The sequence below is a fragment of the Eumetopias jubatus genome, unplaced genomic scaffold, assembly GCF_037043125.1.
Source record: "Eumetopias jubatus isolate StellerSeaLion01/CBP00866 unplaced genomic scaffold, mEumJub1_p1.0 scaffold_10, whole genome shotgun sequence".
Lineage (NCBI taxonomy): Eukaryota > Metazoa > Chordata > Mammalia > Carnivora > Otariidae > Eumetopias > Eumetopias jubatus.
Genome location: NW_028274816.1, coordinates 77768911 through 77790534, shown reverse-complemented (window position 1 = coordinate 77790534; position 21624 = coordinate 77768911). Strand labels below are relative to the sequence as shown.

Genomic DNA, 21624 nt, shown 5'->3' with positions numbered 1-21624 from the left:
CCCAGGGCACAGTCAGCAGGAGGCTGCTGGTACAGAGGCCCTGTTCCCACCCCGCTGCACCCCCCCCCCGCCCCAGCTGGCCTCTCCGTCCCTGACGGATGCTCTGGACAACAGGCCGAGACCCCGACTTCGTGAATGTCCTCTCTCCCACCTTCTCCCGGGCCCCAGCCCTCACTCCCTTTGCTTCCCGCCAAGGTCCAGAGGTCCAGCCCCCGGCTCACCCCAGATCCGCTGCTCCCCACCGGGGACTGAGGCCTCTAGACCTTCGCCTCTGGCTCACTCTCCCCCTCCTCAGCCCTTGCTCCCCTCAGGGACCCAGGCGTCCTGCCCACTCCCTTCACCATAACAACCATTCTTTGGGGGTTGCTTAAGACTTTAATATCATTTCATTAAGTCAGCTAGTTAGAGAAGGTTGGGGACACAAAGAGACTGGGGCGGGCAAATGACGGCCAAGGTAGGGGGGAAGCAAGGGAAGAGTCCCCCTCTCTCCGTGGAGATTGCTCTGAGACATCCAATATTGACAGTGAGAGAACAGAACTTATTAAATCTGGGACAGGGATGTGTGTGGGGAGCTGTGGGAATGGCCGGATGCCTGGGTTCTGAGGTTAATGAAGGTCTGGGAGGAGGGAAAGGCTTGAGGGTGGGGGATGCAGTAAGGGTAAGGGTCTCACGGGTACACCTGTTCTGTCCCTTTCCTTTGGGGGGGTATTGCGTCTTGGTACCCTGGCTGGCCCCTGGAGCCCCCGGGGACAAGACCCCCACCTCAGCTCTGGTTGGCTCCCCCTCAGCCCTTCCCCCTACCTCCACCTCTGTTGATGAGCTTCAGCGGCGTTTAATCGGATTGAGCAGTAATTAGCAAAGCGAGATGTTTGATTACCTTTTTAGCATAATGTAGGGGGCTGGGATCCCTCCGCACAGCCAAGAGTGGGGGGGGGGCAGTCCGAAGAGAAACGGGGTCTACACAACGTTCCTTTCCTGTGGGAGCCATGAGCCCTGTTTCTAAGGCTCCCCGCCCCATGCCTCCCCTCAAATCTTCACTCTTTCGGGACTTCTCCCTGGGGGATCTGACCAATCATGTCACCTCCCTGCCACCCACCGCCTATTTGGTTAGAGGATCACCCACTTGGCCCCTACTTGCTGTGCAGCTGGGTTGGGGCGTGGCAGGGCCCCTCACAACTCCAACCCTTGTCTTCAGCAGGAGGACTTTGGCCTGGGCAGGGGGCCCCAAATCAAGGCCCAGACGTCTACCTTAAGGATAAGGGGGCGGAGGGGGGGGCGGGTCAATTCTGGAAATCAGGACAGGTGGGTCCCGTGGATGAACCCAAGGGCCCTTCACGAGTCCCCGAGACAGCAGAGCTTTGTAGTGCCAGACTGCATAACGAGACCCGTCAGGTGTGAACACCGACCAGAAAAACGGGGAACTGAGGTGCCAACTTCTCCCCCTCCTCATCCAGCAAAGAAAATGTCATCAATGTAGCTCCTCATGGAAATGTAATCAGTGGGCTCGCTGCTGGCTTTGTCTTAATTAGGCACTACTGATGGAAGCAGGGAGGGTGCCTTCCCATCCCCCTGACTCTGGCTTCCTCGCTCCAGCTCTCTCCCGCCACCGGCGGAGCCCAGGGTTCCAGGCGCCCCGTCCGCGGCCCCGGGCCCGCAGCGCCCCCTAGCCCCAGCTGAGGTCTGCCCCCCACCTCTCACGCCCCCTCTCCTCCCGCTTCCCCAGGACTCAGCCTTTGTTCTCACGGAGAGCCGAGCCCCTCCCTGGCCCGGTCACCTTCCCCAGGGAGTCCCCGCCTCCCGTTCCCCCCAAAACGGGCGACGCTTCTCAGAGCCAGTCTCCAGGTTCCCCAAATTCCAGCTCCGTTCTTCCCTGCTCTCCCCCGCCCCGCGCGGCCCGGCGCTCCTAGACCCCGGTCCGAGCGCAGGCGAGAGAAACGAGCGGGAGGGCAGGGGTGCTCCAGCCCCGGTTTTTCCCGCGGACCCAGCTGCAGCCACGGCTGCCTCGAAATCCCGGAGCGCCTTCCAGAGCGCCGACCAGCCCCGCAGGCGGGACGCCGGGCGCCACCTGCCGGACGCGTGCGGGAGCGAGCCCGCAGACCCGGGCGCGGGGTCGAACGCGGGGCTCCCCCGGCCCTTTCGGTGTCCCGCGGGGGCGGGGGGGGGCAGCTTGTGCCCTCAGCCCCAGCCCTTCCAGCCCGTACTCGGACCACACCCGGCCCCCTCCGGCCTGCCGGACTCGGTGGCCGGCCCGGGCCGGCCGGTCCTTCTGGCCGCGGATGCCCGCGGGGCGCGCGCGGGCCGAGTCGGGCGGCCGGGCGGCGGAGCGGGCCTGCCCTGCGCCTGCGCCGTGGAGACCGGGCTCGCGGGCTCGCGGGCTCGCGCCCCGGCCGCTCGCCCCTCCCCGCGCGGGGTTGCCTTGGCGACGCGTGCAGGCGCGGGCGGGAGCGGGGCTCGCGGGGCGACCTTCCCAGCTGGAGTGGCCGGTCGGCCTGCCCAGGGTGGACAGGGTCGGCGTCGTGAGGTGTGTGTCGGGGGCAGAGAGGAGGAAGGGAGACGTGGGAAGCCTCGGGGAGAAGGGGCCGGGGTGGGGGGGCGGGCAGAGGGCGGGGAGGGGAGAAGAAGGGGCGGTAGGGATCGAGACGCCGCGGCGTGGGGTGGGGGCAGTTGTGACCGTTGGAGGCAAGTTTGCCTCCTGGGAGCCCGCTTGAGGACAGGGCCGGTCCCCTGGGCGGTGGGGCGGGTCCCCAGGCTGGCAGAGTAGCCCCCCCCCGGGGCCCGCCGTGGCGGACCTGGGGGGGGCGAGCCCCGTGGGGAGGGTGCCCCCAATTTGGCCCGCGAACGCTCCTGGGGCCCTGACCCGGAGGCAGGGAAGCACAGCCTGACGCTTCTCTGGAGACCCGCCGCGCTGCTGCAGTTGGTTTTATCGATGCGTTGGCCTAATAGAACGTTTTTCCTTGGAGCAAAGTACACACATCCTTCAAGTCTGAAACTCATAGCCTGTGATCAATGCCCGGGGCAGCCTGTGGGGACGAGGGAGGAAAGCCACAGGTGGCTGTCAGGCTGGAGCTGGATGCAGCCCCACATTGCCCCTGGGATTCCCGAAGCCGGCCAGAGATGCTCCTGCTTTCCTGAGCCAGGCCTTCCTCCTTCCCCCAGTGCCTTCTCCCCCAGACACAATGCGAAATTCCACCTTGGGTGACTTTTCTACTTTTCTTCTTGCTTCTCCCAGTCTGTTCTCAGGGCATTAGGAGTGGAATGATCTTCATCTTCATTATGGGTTAGCCCAGAGTTACTCCGTCAACTATACTAAGAGACCTTTTCAGTACACACAAGACAGGGTTCCTGCCCCCCCCCCCAGCCCCCCAGCAATGAAAAGCTAGAGAGACATGTCACAAATATGGTTTTTCTTTGCTTAAGGAGGTTGAACATTTTAGTGTGGGTAGGAGGAGAATTTTCCATGCCCCCCCCTCCCCTCTTGGAGGGGTTATTAGTAAGCTGGGAGGAAAGGAGCTACATAGGAACATTATCTTGGGGTGTTTCGTTGACTTGACCCAGAGACAAGCGTGGGGAACTTAGGGACAGTCTTCCCTTCCCTAGGCCTTCTCTCACTCACCCATGGCCCTGAGGGGTAAGGTGGTTGAGGGTGTGTGCAGCCACCCCTCAGCTTGGTAGGTTTTTTTCCCTCGTGATCTTCCGTTCTGACACTTCTGGGCAGAGAGAGGGGTTCCTAAGTCCTCCTTAGCGGGTGTCTGTTAGAGGCTACCCTCTTCAGCTTCCATTCGTTCCTAAAGCCTTAAGGGACGGACTTTGATTTTTTGACCCAGTACACTGAAGAAAGTGGGATTCCTCAGGGAAGGGAGTGAGGTCTGCAAGGCCCCTTGTGGTTCATGGCGCAGGATGTGGGTACCCCCAGCTGAGATTATGATACGGAGTGGGGTCTCAGTTTGTGCATTCAGAGGGGACTGAGTGCCCTGGGGGGCGGGGTGAGGGTGGCTCTGGTGGTGGACCCCCAGCTGCTCGCATGTCTACAGGGCCTGCCCGCACCATGTCCAGCAAAGCGGAGAAGAGGAGGAAAGTGAGTGCCCGGGGAAGTGCCAGCCGCGGAGGCGCCCGCAGGAGAGATGGTCAGGCGGCGCTGGCCTCGCAGGCTGCAGAGAACCCCCTGTCCTCTGATGAGCCTGAGCTGGAGCCTGAGCCCCTCAAAGAGGAGCCTGGTGGGTACCCGCTGGGGAGGAGCTTGGAGGCAGAATGTTTGTATTTAAAGAGGGTCCGAGGGCTGTTGCTTCTGGGTTATAAGCTGGGGGTTCGGTGGAATCTCAGGCCTGCTGCTGGGGTCCTTCTGTGTTTTCCTCCTGGCCAGCCTTATACCTGTTCTTTCTGTTTTCCTGTCCCCCCCCCGCACCCCCCACCAACGCACCAAGAGCTCACTAGCCAGTCCATTATCTTCGCCTCTTTCTTCTGACTTCGAGTGTTCCGGGTTGCTCCTACCACACCGAAGAGAGTTTGATCTCTTCTTTTTTCCCATTTTCACCCTGGATGGCAAAACAAATAATGTTTTTCTCCCATTAAGCCCATCACCATGGAGACTCAGCCTGCTTTGCCACCCTTTGAATCCTAAGCCTGACGGATGCTTTCTCCCATCTGTTTCAAGTTCTTGTAGTTCTGCCTTCATTTTGGCAGGGGCCTCGGTCGACTCAGGAGGTTCAGGTCCAGGGCCACGAGAAAAGCAGCCTGATGTCTACATCGGGGCTGGGGATGGGAGGAGAAAAGAGTTTAAAGAGTCTGCCTCCCATGGCTTTGATGGAGGGACTCCGGCCCTGTGGGTTGGAAGGTTTTGGGTGGCTGTCGCTGGGCTGTCCCTTAGAGCACTGGACGGTGCAGATATGACTATGAACTAAGCATAGCCTTCCTCTGTTCCGTGGGGCTTCTTTACCCTGCTGGCAGCCTGTCAAGATGGAGAGAAACGGAATCTCCTTTTGACATGAAAAGCGGGGAGATTAAACACGGGTGTGGGAGAAGGGTCCAGGGTACACGGGGTCCCTAGGATCCAGACGTGAGAAATATGCAACATGTTTCCTTCTGAGTTCTCTCGGAAGCTGGGTACCAGGAATAGAGGGAGGGAGCAGGAGGTGGCGAGGTTCAGTGTGGAGAACCCTCCAGTGTGGGAAGGGAAGGAGATTCTAGGGGGAAGCATTGACCAGCAAACACAAAGAATCTAGGCCTCCCTGAGCTCTAAGCCTTTTTATTGTTTGACGTAGAGACACATAACCCCAACAGAGGCTCAGAGAGGCCCTGGGCCTCCAGAGCAGCCCCGAAACGCACAGTAATCCCTGTCACCTTTGGAGTTGGGGAGGGATTGAGGCCTGTCCCCCTGGAGACGGGGGGCCTGCTATGGTCTGAATGTTTGTGCCCCCCCCCCCAAACTCAGATGTTGAAATCCTAATGCTCAATGTGATGGGATTAGTAGGTGGGGCCTTTGAGAGGTGCTTAAATCATGAGAGGGCTTAAAACATGTCACAGATCTGTACTTCTGAAACAGATAATGCAACATATGTTAAGAAAAAAGAAAAAGAAGAAGATAGCAGGAGGGGAAGAATGAAGGGGAGTAAGTTGGAGGGGGAGACGAACCATGAGAGACGATGGACTCTGAAAAACAAACTGAGGGTTCTAGAGGGGAGGAGGGTAGGGGGATGGGTTAGCCTGGTGATGGGTATTAAAGAGGGCACGTTCTGCGTGGAGCACTGGGTGTTGTGCACAAACAAGGAATCATGGAACCCTACATCAAAAAAAACCAAAAAAACAAAAAAACCCAAACATGTCATGGATGGGATAAGTGCCTTAGGAAGGTGGTTCCAGAGATCCCTTGCCCGGTTCTTCCATGTGAGGACACCATGAGAAGTCCGTGACCTAGAAGTGACCAGGCTGGCATCCTGATCTAGGACTTCCAGGCTTCAGAAGCGTGAGAAATAAGTTTCTGGTGTTTAAAAGCCACCCAGTCTGTGGTATTTTGTTATAGCAGATGCTGGGTTGAAGGAGGGCCTAAGACGCTTCTTGGTAAAGATGCATGGTCAAATGGCAGACACCCTTTGGAGGTCTGTATTAACAAGCGTTGCTTCCTTAAGCGTTCCTCAATCCCCATTAAGAAAAGAAAGAAGGGCAGGTTTATAATTCCATATTTGTAATTTGAAAACGCTTTAACAAAAAGGATTTTACTTATTAGAGTGAGCGAGCTCGAACACAAGCAGGGGGCAGGGCGGAGGCAGAGGGAGAAGCAGACTCCCCGCTGAACAGGGAGCCTAACTCTGGTGCTCAGTCCCAGGAAGACCCTGAGATCACGACCTGAGCCGAAATCAAGAGTCGGATACTTAACCGACTAAGCCACCCAGGCGCCCCTGGGTGACCCTATATCTTTACTTGCATCAGAGCCTAGTTTTTTTTAGGAGCCACGCCCCCACAGATCCTGATAACCACCAATCCACTTTCTGTCTCTGGATTTGCCGATTCTAGACATTTCATGTAAATGGATTCATACGGTGTGCGGCCTTTCTTGACTGGTTCCTCGGTGGTGTGGCAAGGCGGCCGACCTCCGTTCCTTTTTATTTATTTATTTATTTTTAAAGATTTTATCTATTTATTTGACAGAGAGAGAGATAGCGAGAGCATGAACACAAGCAGGGGGAGCGGGAGAGGGAGAAGCAGGCTTCCCGCTGAGCAGGGAGCCCGATGCGGGGGCTCGATCCCAGGACCCCGGGACCATGACCTGAGCCGAAGGCAGACGCTCAGCGACTGAGCCACCCAGGCGCCCCTTCCGTTCCTTTTTATAGCTGAATCGTATTCCCCTGCAGTTTGTGGATCGTGTTGTTTGTTGATGGACACTTGAGTTGTTTCCGCCTTTTGGCTGCTGTGAATCGTGCTTCTGTGAACATGGGTGCTCCGAGTGTCTATTGCAGTCCCCGCCTCCAGTTCTCTCGGGGATACGCCCGGAAGCGGAATATGGTGGAGTCATGTGGCGACTCTGGGTCATAGGGCAACTCTGTGTTTAAGTTTTGAAGGATCGCCTTCATCTTGGAATTTTTATTCTTCCCAGAGCCGCCATTGGAGGAACCCGAAGTAGAGAAGGAAGAATTACCGGAGCCCGAGGTGGATGTGGTAAGTTAGGGTCTTCCCCGAGACAAACATTCTTCCCCAATAACCAGTGAATCCGAGGGTCAGTTGTAAAATGGCGTGCGAGGAATTCTCTTCAACCTACTGGGAGCCTGCTCACCACAAATCCGGCCTGCTGAGTAAAGGACAAAGCTGTCCCCGTCCCCCCAGGAGAGGGTTTTAAGTGAGGGACAGGTCTCGTCGCTTTCGCTTCCTTGTGTCCCCACCTTGAGTCAAATTGGGAGAAGCTTAGTGTGTGACGCCCAGCTGTTTTCCAGATGAACTGCATGTTTTGGCCACACGCTAGCAGCAAGCGCTTTCCAGGCCTGCCTGTTAGCAGCGTAGCAATAAATGCTCTATCTTTGCTATTTTTATTTGTGTTTCTTTGATTTCAAGTGAAATTGGACATTTTTTCATATTTTCACTTTCTGATTTCTATGACGTGACATGCCTGTTCATGTCCTTTTGTGCATTCATTTCCTGGCGTCGTCGTGTTTTCCTCATAGGCTCCTCTACATCTTTATATGAGAGAGATCTTAGAGCACTGAGTTTTCTTGATTTGGAAACTTTAAGTGAAAGAGACTCCTTCTTATCTTCCAGGAGAACTGGGAGGACAGAGTGACTATCCATGTTCATCTTCATGTCTTCTAGTTTCCTTAAATATTTATTTATTTATTAAAGATTTTATTTATTTACTTGACAGAGAGAGGCACAGCGAGAGAGGAAACACAAGCAGGGGGAGTGGGAGAGGGAGAAGCAGGCTTCCCGCCGAGCAGGGAGCCCGATGCGGGGCTCGATCCCAGGACCCCGGGATCATGAGCCGAGCCGAAGGCGGACGCTTAACGACTGAGCCACCCAGGCGCCCCTAGTTCCCTTAAATATTTAAAGCTTATTTGTTTTCTTTAGTAATCTCTACACCCAACGTGGGGCTTGAACTCACGACCCTGAGATCGAGAGTCACACGTTCTCAGACTGAGCCAGCCAGGTGCCCCAAGTTTCCTGAATTATTTAGTGGAGTTCTAGAGATGAATTTTTTTTGAGTCACCAGTTATAATTTATCTTTCATCCAATTTTAGTATATGTGCTGCCGAAGCACGCACAGTTTATTTTTCATCTAATTGATGTGTTCTTTGGTGTTTCCCAGTCTTGCCTTTTCCCCTCCCTTCTTCCTCTCTGCTATGCCGATTGGCTTTCACTGGGTATCTCCTATTACTTCAGGACCCCGGGGAGGCTGCAGCCTTACCCTTTTTCTGGCTTGCGTCTTTGCTCCTGGTTGCTGGCTTCAGGCTAATATCCTACAGGCTCCCTTGACTTAGTTTTACTTTGAGGTTGAGGATTGCTTGACGATGTGTTTTTACAACCACAGGCATAAAGGAGGTATCTTGGGAAGATAATATCCCCCACTTTTCCTCTAGTGATCTATTCTCGTTTTACTTGTAGAAGCAAGGGAACCTCATTGTCTTGTTTCTTCAGAAGCTTGAAACCTATCACTCAGTTCATCCTCGGAGGATGAGGAACTCATCCTCAGTTCATCCTTTACCATTCTGGACCCTTCTGACTTCCCGTCTCCCATCCTGACGGGCACTTGTGAATGGGAGAAACGACTCATCCTAACAGCCATACCTGCTTCGGCTCTCTGCTCTCCTTCTGTAGAAGCCCCTCTTCCTGTCCCGAGCTGTGCTGACAGGACTAGCAGATGCTGCTTGGACGGTGGAGCATGATGCCATTCTGGAACACTTTGCCCAGGACCCTTCGGAGCTCATCCTCACCATCTTCATCGACCCCTACATGGGGCTGAAGCTAGATCTGGGCATGCCTGTTCAGGTGGGTACTCTGCTCTCCAGACTCCAAGGTGGTCTGCCAGGGAGCCGAGGGTTCGGCGTATCTCAGTCATCTTGGAGTCTTATCCTCTGGACCCAAGGTCTGTTGAGCCTCATGGTGTGTCAGGAACCCCGCCCAGCAGTGTGATACAGAGAGGAACGAGGTGGGCTTTCGCTTTTGGTGATCTCATGGTCTAGTGGGGAAGACAGACATATACAGAATATTTACAGTATGTTATGATGCCGTGGCCAGAGCTTTACAGGAGCTTGATGGGTGCAACTGCTATAGCCACGGAAGGCTGGCAGGGCTCGGCGACGGAGGTGCTATTTCAGGTGGAGATGAAAGGGAAATAGGATTTCATCGGGTCTGGGTAAGAGCCGTTCCGGTAAAGAACACTTTATATGCAAAGAAGAGCTTTGGGAAGTGATCCTGAAAAGGTGGGTGGGGGACAGCTTGTGGAGGGCCTTGTCTGTTAGGCTGGACAGTTCGGCCTCGGGCCCCGGGGGGAGCTAGCGAAGGCCTTCACGAATGAGGTCGGTACCTGTTTCAACAATGTGGAAGATGCATTAGCAAAGACTAAACCACGGGTAGGGAGACTGTGAAAGGACAGGTTGTAGAGTAAAATGTTAGTGGTAGCCTCTGGGCGGTGGGTGCGTAGGTCATTATTGTAAAATTCTTGTAACTTTTCTACATGTTTGATATCTTTGAAATAAAATATTGGAGCAGAGAAAGGCTTTTGCTTTGCTTTTATTGTCAGCACACGTACAAAAGTGAAATGATAATGAACACGAACGCGGCCCTCTGCGGTGACACAATTGGTGAAATGTTCCAGATTAAACAAGAGTGAAAACAGACGGCGGCTTTTTCCTGCACATACCCAATCGTCAGCTATAAGACGACATGGAAAAAAAAAAAAGACCTCATTCATAAAAGGAACAAAAATTTGCAAAATGTGTAGGATTTATATGAAAGAAAGCAACTGTGCTGCAGGCCATGTCAGAAGATCTGACTGCACAGTGAGCCATATCCTGTTTCTAAGTGGGAATCTTAATTATGAAGATCATTCCATCCAAACAAATGCACCATTTTAACACAACTGCAATCAAAGTGCCACAGTCCCTAGGTCGCTTGTGTAAAGATTTTAAGATGTATCTGGAAAAATGCATGAAAATAGCAAAGAACACGATGAAGAAGGAAAGCACTGAAGGAGAGCTGTGAATATGAAAATCTCGTATTTAACTGTAGTGATTAAAACAGAGCTGGGGCGCCCTGTAGACTCAGTCAGTGAAGCGTGTGACTCTCCATCTCAGGGTCATGAGTTCAAGCTCTGTGTTGGGCAAGGAGCCTGTGTAAAAATAAAGTAAAATAAAATAAAACAGAGTTGTACTGGGCCAGGAATATACATCACATATACAACATTAAAGACACAAAATACAGGCACATATATGTAAGCATTTTCTATAAAAATTCCATTTAAAAATCTGTGGGGAAGAATGGATTATTCAATGAATAGGATTGGGAAATATGGAAAACGTTAAAAATCTACTTAGCTGGGGGGAGGGGGAAACACAGAGATGTTGGTCAGAGGGCGCGAAGTTTCTGACACCAAAAGCAAAGGCAACCAAGCAAAACTAAGCAAGTGGGACCACATCAAATCAAAAAGCTTCTGCACAGCAAGGCTTCTTCCATCAACAAAATGGAAAGGCAACGTAAGGCATGGGAGAAAATACGTACAAATCATAGATCTGGTAAGAGGTTAATATCCAAAATATATAAAGAACTCCTACAACTCAATAGCAAAAAGAACGATCTGATCAAAAAAATGAACGGAGGGACTGAAGAGGCATTTTTCCAAAGAAGACATACAAATGACCAATGGGTATTTGAAAATGTGCTCCAAATCACTAATCGGGGACATGCAAATCAAAATCACAATGAGGTGCCATCTCACACCTGTTAGAATGGCTATCATCAAAAAGACAAGAGATAACAAATGTGGGTGAAGATGTGGAAAAGGGGGGACCCGCATGCACTCTTGGTGGAAAATGTTGAGTTGGTGCTGCCACCACGGAAAACGGTATGGATGTTCCTCAAAAAATTAAAAATAGAACTACAATATGATCCAGCAATCCACTTCTGGGTATATGTCCAAAGGAAATGAAATCACTGTCTCAAAAAGATATCTGTATCCAATGTTCATTGCAGCATTGTTTACAATAGCCAGGATATGGGAACAGCCTAAGTGTCCATCGATGGATGAAAGGATAAAGAAAATTCTATACACACACAGTGGAATATTATTCAATGAGAAAGAAAAGAATCCTGCCATTTGCAACAAACTGGATGGAACGTGAGGGCATTATGCTAGGTGAAATAAGTCAGAGAAAGACAAATACTGTATGATCTCACTTATATGTGGAATCTAGGGAAAAAACCCATGCTAGCTCATGGAAACAAGAGAACAGATTGGTGGTTGCCATAGTGAGGGGGCGGGGAGGTAGCGAAAATGAGTGAAGGTGGTCAAAAGGTACAAACTGCCAGTTTTAAGATAAGTCCTGGGGATATAATGTGCAACATGGTGACTATAGTTAATATTGCATTGTGTATTTGAAAGTTGCTAAGGCAGTAGATCTTAAAAGTTCTCACAATGAGACAAAGAAAATTGTAACTCTGGGGTGATGGACATTGAGTAAACTTATTGTGGCAATCACTTTGCTATAAATACATAAATCATGTTGTGCACCTTAAACTAACAGTGTTATAGGTCAATTATATCTCAATAAAACTGGGCGGGGAGGGTACAAAGTTTCATTAGGCAAGAGGAATGGTTCTTGAGATCTACTATACTGCATGGAAGCTATAGTTATTAATCCCGCGTGGTATACATGACAGAGTAGATCTTAAGTATTCTCACTGCACACACAAGCACACGAAAAAGAAAAAAAGGTACCTCGAGAGATGCTGGATATATTAATTAGCTTGACTGTGGTGATCCTTTCACAATGTATACGTATACCAAAACATCCGGTTGTATACCTTAAATATATACAGTTTTTTATTTGTCAATTATGCCTTAGTGAAGCTGAAGAAAATTTATTTGGTATGCTGAAATATACTCTAAATAAGATCACAGACTTCGTTGTATGCTTTTGGGTTAAGGTGGCCAATTGAAACTTCCTTAAAAATTATTACTTTTTTTAAAAAAATATTTTATTTATTTATTTGTCAGAGAGAGAGAGAACAAAGCAGGGGGAGCGGCAGGCAGAGGGAGAGGGGGAAGCAGGCTCCCCACTCAGCAGGGAGCCCGACGGGGGACTTGATTCCAGGACCCCGGGATCATGACCGGAGCTGAAGGCAGACGCTTAACCGACTGATCCACCCAGGCATCCCAAAAAATTATTACTCTTGATAAAATGGGCAAAAAATAAAACCAGAAGAAGAAGAAAAAAAAACCCACCCAAGAGTAAGGAAGGAAAGAAGCATAATCTAATTAACTTAAAAAGTGGGTGACCAATGAAAGGTCTATGTACTGAGTTTAAGAAACCATCCTCCCCCCACGGGAATGGTGGACCCCCAGCAAGATGAGGAACTTTAGTTGGGCATTGAACAAAATCTGAAAAGGGAGCAAGAGCCCAGGTGTTTTACCCAAAATTTTACACTCTCTGAAATGAGCCTTAACCACCTGCCCGTCCCCTCATACAATTCTCTTAGGCTAGAGAAAAGTGAACAGAACATAAAAACACCCAACCCTTTCCCTCTCACTTCGAGTGGGGGGCAGGGAGAAGAAACTGGGCTCTCACAGCGGGACATCAAGGAGTCACCCACAGGACGTCAGAGCAGAAAGGACGAATTCGCGGAGCTGTTCAAGCATGAGGACAGAAATTGCATGGCAACTGCAAGCGTATTGCATCGAGGGCAAAAACGTGGAACAAAGCATGCAAAGGAGAACAGCAGAGCAGGAGACTCCTCACAACAGCATTATGTTCCAGCACAACTTACTAAGAGCATGAATTCAGTTTTTAAAACAGGGAGAGACGAAATGATGCCACATGAGAAAGAGATAAAAGGGAGATCGCCGATCTTAGGAAATAGAGCCGCACGTTCCAAAACTCGTAGGTTAGAAACAGCAAGGAACTGACTAGCTATTGCTGCAAATGTGAGTTGTCGCAGAAGAGAGGCTTGAGATAATTACAGCGCATGAAGAAGAGAAAGCCAATGACAACATAATTAGAGAAGAGTTAATAAGACAGGGTGAGATAATATAGAGCGCCAAGGAATGAAGCAGTGTAAATTAAGAGGTAAAATACAAAGGATTTCCCTGACCTGCAGAAGGAACTGAATCTGGGACTTGAAAGAAGGTACTTTCTCCCACAAAATTTATTTCGCCATGTTTAATGCCAACACACGTCTTAGGTAAGCTATAAACTCCAAGGAAATTAATTCTTTAGGAACATCACCGATGTGGCATTCCTGCCAAGAATATTCAGCTTGAATCAAATAATGAGGAAACAATCAGATGATTTGGACCACGGGGGAAAGTTGAATATTGTGTATTGTATAAAGTATTATATGAAGTTTAATTTTCTGAGTGTGGTAATTATAGTGTTGGGTATATTGGAGAAGATCCTCATTTTTCCCGGCTGTATGCTGAAGTATTTAAGGGTGCAGTGTCACGTGACGTCTATTGCTCAATCTCAAATGGCTCAGCTGGGAGAAGGAGAGAGTAAGGGAGTGCCCTTGAGCACAAATGGGGCAAAATGTGAACAATCAGTGGGTCTAGATGAAGGGTATGTTGTTCACTGCACTTTTCTTGCAATTTTTCTATGAGTTGGAATTGGTTTCAAAATAAAAACTTGGGGCAAATAAAAATTTGTTGGGCATTGAACAAAATCTGAAAAGGGAGCAAGAGCCCAGGTGTTTTACCAAAAACACCTCTAGCCAAAAAAGCCCTCTAGCCAAAAAAGCAAATCGTCCGCCAAGAGGAGACATTAGGCTGGTGGCAGGCTTCTCCGATCACCCAGAAGAACACCTTCACAGAGTTCTCCAGGAAGGGCAGAGTGCCCCAAGTGTTTTATTCCCAGCCGGGATGGTCAAATACAAAGGCAACAAATGCGTAATCATTGAAAGCGTTCTTGAAAGAACGCTACTCTATAAAACAAAAATAAAATCATCAGTGGAAATCTATTCCATTAGGACATGAACCAAACAGGTTGGCTGGCTCGGTTGGAAGATTGTGTGATTCTTCATCTTGGGGTTGTGAGTTCGAGCCCCAAGTTGGGCGGAGAGATTACTTAAAACTAAGATCTTAAAAAAAGAAGAAGAAGAAAAGAAATGAACCAAATAAATAACTCAGGATTTGGGGCGCCTGGGTGGCTTGCAGTCGGTTAAGCGTCTGCCTTCGGCTCAGGTCATGATCTCAGGGTCCTGGGATCGAGCCCCGCATTGGGCTCCCTGCTCAGTGGGGAGTCTGCTTCTCCCTCTCCCTCTGCTGTTCCCCCTGCTTGTGCTCTGTTAAATAAATAAATAAATAAAATCTTAAAAAAAAAATAACCCAAGACTCAGGAATAGAGAATCTATGAGCATTCAATTCATTTAAATGAAAACTAATAATAAATAACCACTGGCGTTATGGTTATGCTGTGGAACACAAATTCCACCAGCCTGGAGGGTGTAAACATAATAGTATAACAAACACTGAGCAGGGCTGAGCAAGAGAGGGGGTATGAGGTGCCAGTGTCCTTATTTCTCAAAGCAGAGTCACTAGGGCTTGACATTGAAAGGTAGTGGAAAATGACCCTCAAAAAAATTTTTAAAGGTTTTATTTATTTATTTATTTATTTACTTACTTACTTATTTAGCGAGTGTGAGTAGGGGGAGGGGCAGAGGGAGAGAAGCAGACTCTCAGCCGAATGCAGACCCCGATACGGGGCTCGATCTCACGACCCTGAGATCATGACCTGAGCCGAAACCAAGGGTTGGATGCTCAATCGACTGAGCCACCCAGTTGCCCCTGAACCTCAATATTTTTAATAATCTCATATGATTTTAGAAAGGGGTCTTTCAGAAAGAAGTCTCTCTCTCCGGTGAAGAAACACTTACTGAAGCTCAGTGATGTTTTAATCACACCGGTGTCTTTTTATTCTATTAAATCCAAGTAAAATTAAATCTAATACTTTTAATCAAAAATAGCTTGATCCTATTTTGCAATAAGTTATAACTGATTTGTTCTGTACGTGTCAGTCTATAGAAAGATGTCTGGAATGACATTTTCTCTAATGTTAACAGCATTAATGTCTGAGTGGTGGAATTTTAGATGACAGTTTAGCTTTTATCCCCATAGTCGTCTTCAGTTATTTATAATTAACACATGTATGTCATTTTTTTTAAATGATAAGGCTTCATTTTTAAGTGATTAGGTGTTAAAGATTTTATTTTTGAGTAATCTCTACACACAGTGTGGGCCTTGAACTCACGACCCTGAGACCAAGAGTTGCCTGCTGTTCTGACTGAGCCAGCCAGGTGCCCCAAGAGTCTCCTTCTTGGTTTCTCTCTCTCTCTTTTCCCTTTGCTCGTTTGTTTTGTTTCTTAAATACCACACATGAGTAAAATCATATGGTATTACATATGTATATCATTTTAACAAAAGTAATGGTGTTAAGCTTTTAAAAAAATATACATGAAATGCCAAAATTTAATTCTGGGTAGTGGAAAGATGGGGGATTATTAATTTCTTCTTTGTGCTTTCTTTTCAGTTTTTAAAATTACATAAATTATAAAGAGTAGGTACAAGAGCATGCACACACGAAAGGTGAATCTGACCTTAGGGAGGAATGGCCTTTCCAGGCATGTAGAAGTTAGAAACTTTAAGGTGATAACACGAAGGTTATGCCATTTCTGAATGTAAACAACAGTAACAGCCACACAAACTCACCAGAAACAAAACTGAAGGGTAAACGAAAAATTGGGCAACAGGTGTATACAGCTGAAATGGGAGACCCTAGACAGTTACCTCTTACTTCCGTTCTTTCTCCTTCCCACTTTTCCTATAGCTAAAAGGGCTGCCTCCATTCTATCCCTTTCCTTCCATCTAATCCGTCCAACATTTATTGAGCATCTAATATGTCCCAGTCAGCTGTGCTCGGTTCTGGAGCCAAGTTGGACAGAACCCACAGTCCCTACCTTCAAAGAAGCAGGAAGCACCTTGCACTCCATTTGGTGAAGGATCAGGATAGGCTAAGGGAATGTGATGAAGAACTCAGCCAGACTTTCATGATTGGCACCTCAGATTCCCGTTGGGTATCATGCTGGGTCTGGAGACTGATCTTGGGTCCACTGTCTTCCATGCAGACCCAGAACCAGATTGTCTACTTCATTCGCTGCGTACCAGTTCCCATCACCCCGGAGAACTTTGAGGCAACTGTGCAGTATGGGACTGTGCGGGGTTCCTACATCCCGGCCCTGCTCCGGCTGCTCAGTGGTGTCTTTGCCCCTCAGATCTTTACAAACACAACCTGGCCAGAGAGTATTCGGAATCATTTTGCTTCTCATCTGCACAGATTCTTGGCTTGCCTCACAGGTGAGCAGAAAGCCTCAAGTACCTGGCTTCTCTCTGGTACTGCACCGACAGTAGCTTGAATGAGGCAGGTGGGAGATTCATCCCGGTACCTGTGCAGCCTGGCATGGAGCAGGTCCCCGTACGTGCTTGTTGAAGGAGTGGATCAGGGAACAGAATTTGCCTTCCAGTGCAGATACAGTTTCCTGCTGTAGAAGGTTGACGAGACCTGCTCAAACATAGAGTTGGATATTTCCAAGAGTACACGTGGGGTAAGGGGAAATGGCAGGGTGGGGGCTACTAGGGGGAGTGCATATATCATACCAGAGAGTGTTGAGGGCGTGGTGCAGATCTTTGACCTTATTTTACCTCAATGGGGTTTCCCTCTTGCCTTCTGTCATTTTTCCTCTTGATATCCAAAACAAAACAAAACAAAACAAAAAACACAAAAAAAACACAAAAAAACCTGAGTCATCGTTTCTTTTGCCTGTTCTCCTGAAATCCACCATACTAGCTGGGCCCCAGATCATCAACCGTGATTGCAACTGGGCTGGCATAAACTCATCCCCCTCTGTGAACTTCCATGGTTCTTTCCTTTCCTTAGATACTCGATACAAACTGGAGGGGCACACCGTTCTCTACATTCCTGCAGAGGCCATGAACATGGCGCCGGAGGTGGTGGTTAAGGACAAAGAGCTGGTACAGCGGCTGGAGAGTGAGTGGCCGGCATTGCCAGTGTGTTGGGGGGTCCTAGGGGAGAGGAGAGGCCAGATGCAGAGAAAGGAGCTGGGTGAGGAGGGCTACGTAGGTGGCAGAGGGAAGGACACAACTGGGGAGCAGCATAGAAAAGTGTAAGAGGTTTTGTACTCTCCCCGGCAGCCTCCATGATCCACTGGACCCGGCAGATAAAGGAGGTGCTCAGTGCCCAGGAGTCTGTGGAGACAGGAGAAAATTTAGGTCCTCTGGAGGAGATTGAGTTCTGGCACAACCGATGCATGGACCTGTCTGGCATCAGTAAGCAGCTGATGAAGCAGGGAGTGAAGCACATTGAATCCATCCTGAGACTTGCCAAGTCCTCCTACTTGGCGCCCTTTATGAAACTGGCCCAGCAGATCCAGGTTTGTGAGTGGCCCCAAGGATGGAGGCTCAGCAGAGGGTGGATAGTGGTTGGGACAGTCGTTAGTTGGGTATTAAGCGGAGGGAGCCAGTGTAATCCTCAACAGCAAAGATTGATCCCCCCCCAATGTGTTTGGACTTGCACTTGGGGGAGAGTACAAACGTAGTAGGACACAGGGTCCTAGGGAGCTCGTAGTTTAGTTAGGGAGACTCCAGTTAGTTGACAAATATACATGGAGTACCTGCCATGAGCCCAACCCCTATAATCCAGCTCAGAAAACCAGGCTTACACAAAAGAGGATCACTAGATGACACGAGGTCAAAGAGGAACCCATAGCGTTCAGCCAAGAGAATTGCAAGATAAACACATGGCAAATAAATTCGATAAAGTATGACAAGCTGATTATGTTAGCGTTGGGGACACCCAGAAGGGCAGGGTGATCTATGGAATATGGATGTGGAGGACTTCTCTCCCCAGGCGGGATTTTGAGCTTGGTGGTGAGGGGACTGAGCCACAGCTAGGTGGACAAGTCTAGAAGACTGGTTGAGAACAGGGTGGTGAAGGGTGCTGGGTGAAATGGCGGGGTGTGTGTGTGAGTGGGGGTGCTGTTGAGTGAGCTGATCAACAGCTGGTGAGTATCGACCTTGTGCGGGGTTCTGAATCCAGCTGGGGAAACTGGAGGAGTGGACACAAAGCCCGAGCTGGGGACTCCTGGTCTAGTGGGGGGGACGGACTCACCATGAGAAGAGTCTCAAGGACACTGTGCTAGGAACTAGCACACAAATAAGAGCAGACAGCTGGCAACTCCTGTCCTGAGGGCTCACAGAGACCTGAGATGCTTGGTACTAGGTTTTGAGAGAGGCAGCTCAGGGTGTGCTTCCCCATGGGTAAACAGTGCTTGCTTTGAACCGGTTCTTTCTGATGGAAAGTCTACTCTGGGTCTTTCTTCACCACCAGGATGGTTCTCGTCAAGCACAGTCAAACCTGACGTTTTTGTCAATCCTGAAGGAGCCCTACCAGGAATTGGCCTACATGCGGCCTAAGGACATCTCCAGTAAGCTCCCCAAGTTGATCAGTCTCATCCGCATCATCTGGGTCAACTCTCCCCACTACAACACTCGGGAGAGACTGACCTCCCTCTTCCGAAAGGTATGTGTCTGCCGGGCTGGGACGGGGCGAGGTGGGGGCGGTGAAGCTGATTTGCTGGAGACCGGGGCGTTCACTCAGCCGGAAGCATGTGGTGGAAGGCAGTGAGGAGTGGCCCCGGGGGTCAGACAGAGACCGTGGGCTTCTGCCTGCTTCTTCAACCCTAGAGCGCTCTGGGTTGGGGCCTGTGCTGGACAGCTTGCTTCCTGATGGAGTAGCCAAAGTGGGAAGAGGGGCTTTGAGAAGGGGAGTCCATGGAGCGTGGCAGGGGAGGCAGGAAGGACGGACCCCAGGCTGAGCACTCGCTGGGAAGTGAGCTGAGCTGAACTGGGGAGCGGGGTGCAGGTAGAACCCCGAAGGTTTCCCCCCCAGCCCGTGTCAGCTGGGTATTGGGAGCCAAATCAAGCCTGGGAGGCTGAGACCTGAGGCTGTCGGCCCCTCCTGCAGATGAGCAACGAGATCATTCGCTTGTGCTGCCACGCCATCTCTCTGGACCGCATCTTTGAGGGCCATGTCACTTCCAGCAAGGAGGACCTGCAGGGCTGCATTGCCTGCTGTCAGGCCTGGAAAGATCACTACCTGCGGGCCGTGCAGATGCATACCCAGTACGACGTGGTCCCCCGCCGTCTCTGTCTGTTACCCCCTCTGTTCCTCCTGAGGGCGGAGATGACCCCTTTCACTTGCACTTTTTAGAAGCCTACAGATTCCCTTTTCCTAGACCTGGTCCCCGTTTCCTCTCTGGATACAGCTACCTAGCTCCCGGCCCTAGGTTCTCTCTCATAACCGTGCCCCCTGATTCCAGGAATCCTTCCTGCTTTACTCCTCCTCGCTTGGCCTGAAGGTCTGAAATTCCATTATGTACAAAGCTCCTTCCAGAACGGAGACATCTTGCCTTTCTCCCTCAGTTGTGCAGGAGAACTGCTTCTTGGGGTCTCCTTTTCTAAGACCCTCCTAGGACTCCTGGTTCTAGCTTTGCACGGGCAGGCTGATAGCCAGCGTCCCTCCATTTGGATTTGGTCCCTCTTTCTCCCAACACAGGTTCTCGAGTGCGGGCTGGGTGCTCGACCAGACCAGCATATTTGCCCAGGTGGACGCCTTTGTGCAGCGTTGCAAGGACCTCATTGAGGTGGGCAGAGGGTCAGGGAGCGAGGGTTACAGGGGGCTCCGGACCCCCCGCCGGTGGGAGGCGCAGAGGCTCAGCAGGCTGCTTCCCCGCTCTTCCCTTGTCGCTGGTCCCGCTCTCTTAGACTGTTGCCTCTTTACCGTGGCCCTGGTGTCTCGCCGTTCCTTCCACCGCCAAAGGTCATCCCAGGAGCTCCTTGCCTCTGGCGGGTCCTCCCTCGCGTTTTGGACATTTTCAGTCAAGCCTGAGCGTGCAGGCCCGACGTGGTCAGAAGAGGGAGCAGGAGGCTCCCTCACGCGGACTTCATTTCAGGTATGCGACTGCCAGTACCATTTTGCCCGCTGGGAGGATGGCAAGCAGGCTCCGCTGCCTCGCTTCTTTGGTGCCCAAGGGCCCCAGATCACGCGCAACTTGCTGGAGATCGAGGACATCTTTCATAAGAATCTCCAGGTGCTGCGGGCTGTTCGCGGGGGCATCCTGGACGTCAAGAACACCTCTTGGCACGAGGACTACAACAGGTGAGGGGGTCCCTCCGCGGCGGAGGTGCAGGGGAGGGAGGCGGGGAAGAGAGCGCAGGAGGAGGGGCCCGAGTCCAAAGCCCCGCGTGGAAGTGACAGGTCAGGGGTGGGGAGGAGCCGCTGCTCAGAGGCAGGGTTCGGGCTGGAGCCCCCGTTGTGCCGCGTACTGGGCTGGTGGCTCTGGGCACGTCTGTTCCACCCGTTAGAGCCTGTTTCCTCATCTAACAAAGCCAGCCATGGAATCCATCTCACTGTGTCGTTTTGGGGAACAGACGATTAACGCGCGAGCGTAACGCTCTGCGTGCCTGGCCTTGGGGGGGCGGGGGCGCCCTCGGCACCCGGGATTCCTACTCGGGGTGGGGGGCGTCCTCGGGGCCGGCGACTGCGCCCGCCCGGCCCCACGCTTCTCTAACGGTGCAGGTTTCGCACTGGAGTCAAAGACCTGGAGGTGATGACTCAGAACCTGATCACCTCCGCCTTCGAGTTGGTCCGAGACGTGGAGCAGGGAGTGCTGCTGCTGGACACCTTCCACAGGCTTGCCACGCGGGAGGTGCCGCCCCCCTCCCTTCCCCCTACCTCCCTGCTTCCTCCTGTGCTTCCTTCAGTCCCAACTCCATTCATGCCCTTCCGCAAGTCCTCCCTTCCCTCCGCTCCCCTCGCTTCTGGATCTCTAGGGAGTGCGCCTCCTTCGGCAGGAGTCACTGGAGGGAAGGAAGCCGGCCCCCCAGGCCCTGTTGTCAGGCTCTTTCCCTTCCTTAGGCCATCAAGCGAACCTACGACAAGAAGGCGGTGGATCTCTATATGCTGTTCAATAGCGAGCTGGCCCTGGTGAACCGTGAGCTGAACAAGAAATGGTCATACCTGGAGCCCTACATGGCCCAGTACTCTGGTCGGGCCCACTGGATGCGGCTCCTGCGGCACCGCATCGACAGGGTCATGAACGTGAGCGCCTGGCCTTTCCCAAAACTTGTTCTCAGGGAGCTGGGGGGGTTCGCAGGCTGTGCCCCATGCTGGCAGGGGTGGGGGCCCCATCCAGGGAGTTTCCCCAGAGAGTCTTCATGATGGGCCAAGGGAGTGGCAGGTGCTGGTCAGTGAGGTGGCCATGGCTTCTGATGAAGTTGGCAGACACGGGTCATTGCAGGCATTTCCCATCAAAGTTGGGGGGGGGGCAGGAGGAATAGGGTCAGCATCCCAGAAGCTGGGC

At 51.2% G+C, this 21624-nt stretch overlaps 1 protein-coding gene across 2 annotated transcripts in view; it reads left to right on the top strand.

The window, feature by feature from the left end:
* The first annotated feature begins 4045 nt into the window (after positions 1–4045).
* The window catches only part of DNAH2 (dynein axonemal heavy chain 2), a 79447-nt gene continuing 61868 nt past the window's right edge, over positions 4046–21624 (top strand). The window contains exons 1-12 of one of the 2 annotated variants that reach the window (XM_088028000.1): positions 4046–4214; positions 7088–7149; positions 8797–8967; positions 16312–16540; positions 17121–17231; positions 17396–17634; positions 18591–18782; positions 19227–19384; positions 19818–19905; positions 20215–20420; positions 20841–20970; positions 21180–21362. In XM_088028000.1, coding sequence (XP_087884126.1) covers positions 4046–4214; positions 7088–7149; positions 8797–8967; positions 16312–16540; positions 17121–17231; positions 17396–17634; positions 18591–18782; positions 19227–19384; positions 19818–19905; positions 20215–20420; positions 20841–20970; positions 21180–21362 — 1938 coding nt within the window. The remainder of the gene's footprint in view (positions 4215–7087; positions 7150–8796; positions 8968–16311; positions 16541–17120; positions 17232–17395; positions 17635–18590; positions 18783–19226; positions 19385–19817; positions 19906–20214; positions 20421–20840; positions 20971–21179; positions 21363–21624) is intronic. The other variant, XM_028125061.2, reaches the window with a different exon arrangement.